Source organism: Rhea americana, unplaced genomic scaffold (assembly GCF_003343005.1).
Source record: "Rhea americana isolate MKP2758 unplaced genomic scaffold, rheAme1 scaffold_343, whole genome shotgun sequence".
NCBI classification, from domain to species: Eukaryota; Metazoa; Chordata; class Aves; order Rheiformes; family Rheidae; genus Rhea; species Rhea americana.
In genome coordinates, this window is record NW_028186472.1 from 1 (window position 1) to 2,230 (window position 2,230).

Consider the following 2,230-nt stretch of genomic DNA (forward strand, 5'->3'; position numbering starts at 1 on the left):
GGGGGTGCTGCCGCTGGAGACGCCGGTGCTGAGCGAGGTCTCGTCCGACTGCGAGCCGAGCGGCGCCTCCTCCGTCTCCGGCGAGGAGAACTCGTCGCTGCCGTCCACCGCCGCGGCCTCTGCCGAGGGGCTGCTCCACTCCTCGTCCTCCTCCTCGTCGTCCTCCTCGTCGTCCTCGTCATCCTCCTCCTCGCCCGCCGGCCGCTGCAGGCGCTGGCGCCGCTGCTGCTCCTGCAGCCGCAGCCGCTGCAGCAGGCTCTGGGAGCGGGGAGGTGTCAGGGGCCGCACACCGGTGCACACCGTGCCGTGCCGGTGCATGCTGAGCCATGCCACACCGGTGCACACCGTGCCGTGCCACGCTGGTGCATGCCGTGCCATGCCGGTGCACGCCGCGCCATGCCGCGTTGCTCACCTGCGCGTTGTGCAGCGCCTCGAGCCAGGCGCGGCGCAGCGCCGGCGCGCTGGCCTGGAAGGCGTAGGCAGCCACGGCGCTCCGCAGCTCGTTCAGGTAGATGAGCAGGAAGGAGCCTGGGGGCAGGGAGCAGTGAGCGCCGCGGCACCGGGCGCCCCAGCCCTCCCGCCGTGCAGCACCGCTCACCGGGGTCCCTGAGCTCCCGGCACACGATCCTGTCCACCAGCAAGGGCTGCCGGACCACGCGGGCGCGCTCGGCCCTCTTGCCGGGCTTGGTGACGAGGAGGACGTCGGTGAAGAGGAAGCAGTGGACGTCCAGCTGGGGCGAGAGGCGGGCGGTGGGTGCCACGCCGCGGGTGCTGCGCCATGCCGTGCACGCCGCACCGCGGCTCACCTTGCCRTCCTTGCCGTCCCGCATCCGCAGGCCGCCCTCCAGCAGGAGCTGCCGCGGGGCGCCGGGGCGGGCGCCGGGCACGGGCGCCGTCAGGTCCAGCCGCAGGAACTCCTCCAGGAGCTGCGCAGAGGCGTTGGCACGGCACGGCACGGCGCGGCGCGGCACGGCGCGCCCGCTCCGCCAGCGCCGCCCACCTTGTGCACCTCGTCCGTGCCGCTCTCCACCGCCTCGTAGGGGCCGAGGCGGGCCAGGACGGCGGCCAGGCGCTGCCGCTCCTGCCGCCGCCGCATGCGCGCGTTCACGCGGCCGATGAACCGCTCCACGGCGGCGATCTGCGGCGGCCGCGCCGGGCGTCAGGTCCCGGCCACGCCGGCACCGCCGCCACGCCGCCGCCGCCCGGCGCTCACCATGGCCCCCACGGCCTCCCGGCCGCGCGCCTCCTCCGTCTTCTTCAGCACGGACTTGAGCAGCAGCGGGTACTTGGTGAGGCGCTGGTGCGGCTTCACCAGCATGTCGCCGAGCTTCAGGCGGCCGCACTGCTCGTGGCCCTCGGCCCACTGCGGCAGCGGCGTCAGTGCCGGCGCCGCGCCGCCCGGCCCGGCCCCCGCCCGCCCCTTACCGCCACGTAGACGCGGAAGGGCTCGCTGTCCCGCAGCAGCACCCGCATGTACTCCATGCAGCCCTCCTCCTCCAGGCAGTACCGCTCGTAGGGCCGGAACAGCGAGCCGAACTGCGGGGCCGCGCCGTGAGCGCCGTGCTGCACCGTGCTATGCTGCACCGCTCCATGCTGCACCGCACCATGCCACGCCATGCCATGCTGCACCATGCCATGCCGTGCCATGCCATGCTGCACCGCACCGTGCCGCACTGCACCATGCCATGCTGCACCACGCCATGCCATGCCATGCCATGCTGCACCGCACCGTGCTGCACTGCATCACACCGTGCCGTGTTGCACCGTGCCGCGCTGTGCCGCCCGCCCGCCCCGTGCTCACCGCCCGGAAGCCCTCGAGCAGGTCGACGGGGTCCAGCGGCGCCCGGGTGCGACGTGCCTTCTGCAGCACCGGGGCCATGACGCCGCTCCACAGCCTGCGGTGCAGCCGCACGATCTCCCCGACGTTGCAGAAGAGGCGCGCGGTGTCCACCTGCGAGGCGAGCGTGGAGCCGCTGCCCAGCCCACGCCCGCGGGAAGGGGCCCGGCGTGCGCCAGGAGCGCCGGCACACCGGGAGTGCTGGCACACCGGGAGCGCTGGCACGCGGGGCCGCTCACCTCGCACAGCAGCCCCGAGTCCTGCAGGTTCAGCAGGCAGCAGAGGAAGAGCTGCGGGGGAGAGCGCAGCACGGCACGTCGCGGCATGGCACGGCACAGCGCGGGCAGCTCCCGCGGCCCCACGCCGCCGGCACAGCCCGGCGCCCGGCACTCA

At 74.8% G+C, this 2,230-nt stretch overlaps 1 protein-coding gene across 1 annotated transcript in view; it reads right to left on the bottom strand.

Moving 5' to 3' along the window:
* Positions 1 to 3: 3 nt before the first annotated feature.
* The window catches only part of PLEKHG5 (pleckstrin homology and RhoGEF domain containing G5), a gene marked incomplete at its 3' end in the record, with an annotated part of 4,349 nt that continues 2,122 nt past the window's right edge, over positions 4 to 2,230 (bottom strand). Inside the window, exons 5-13 of the mRNA XM_085311523.1 lie at positions 2,077 to 2,127; positions 1,802 to 1,951; positions 1,426 to 1,536; positions 1,214 to 1,363; positions 1,001 to 1,138; positions 807 to 926; positions 599 to 731; positions 413 to 528; positions 4 to 258 (exon numbers count right to left, since the gene is read on the bottom strand). Coding sequence (XP_085167649.1) covers positions 4 to 258; positions 413 to 528; positions 599 to 731; positions 807 to 926; positions 1,001 to 1,138; positions 1,214 to 1,363; positions 1,426 to 1,536; positions 1,802 to 1,951; positions 2,077 to 2,127 — 1,224 coding nt within the window. The remainder of the gene's footprint in view (positions 259 to 412; positions 529 to 598; positions 732 to 806; positions 927 to 1,000; positions 1,139 to 1,213; positions 1,364 to 1,425; positions 1,537 to 1,801; positions 1,952 to 2,076; positions 2,128 to 2,230) is intronic.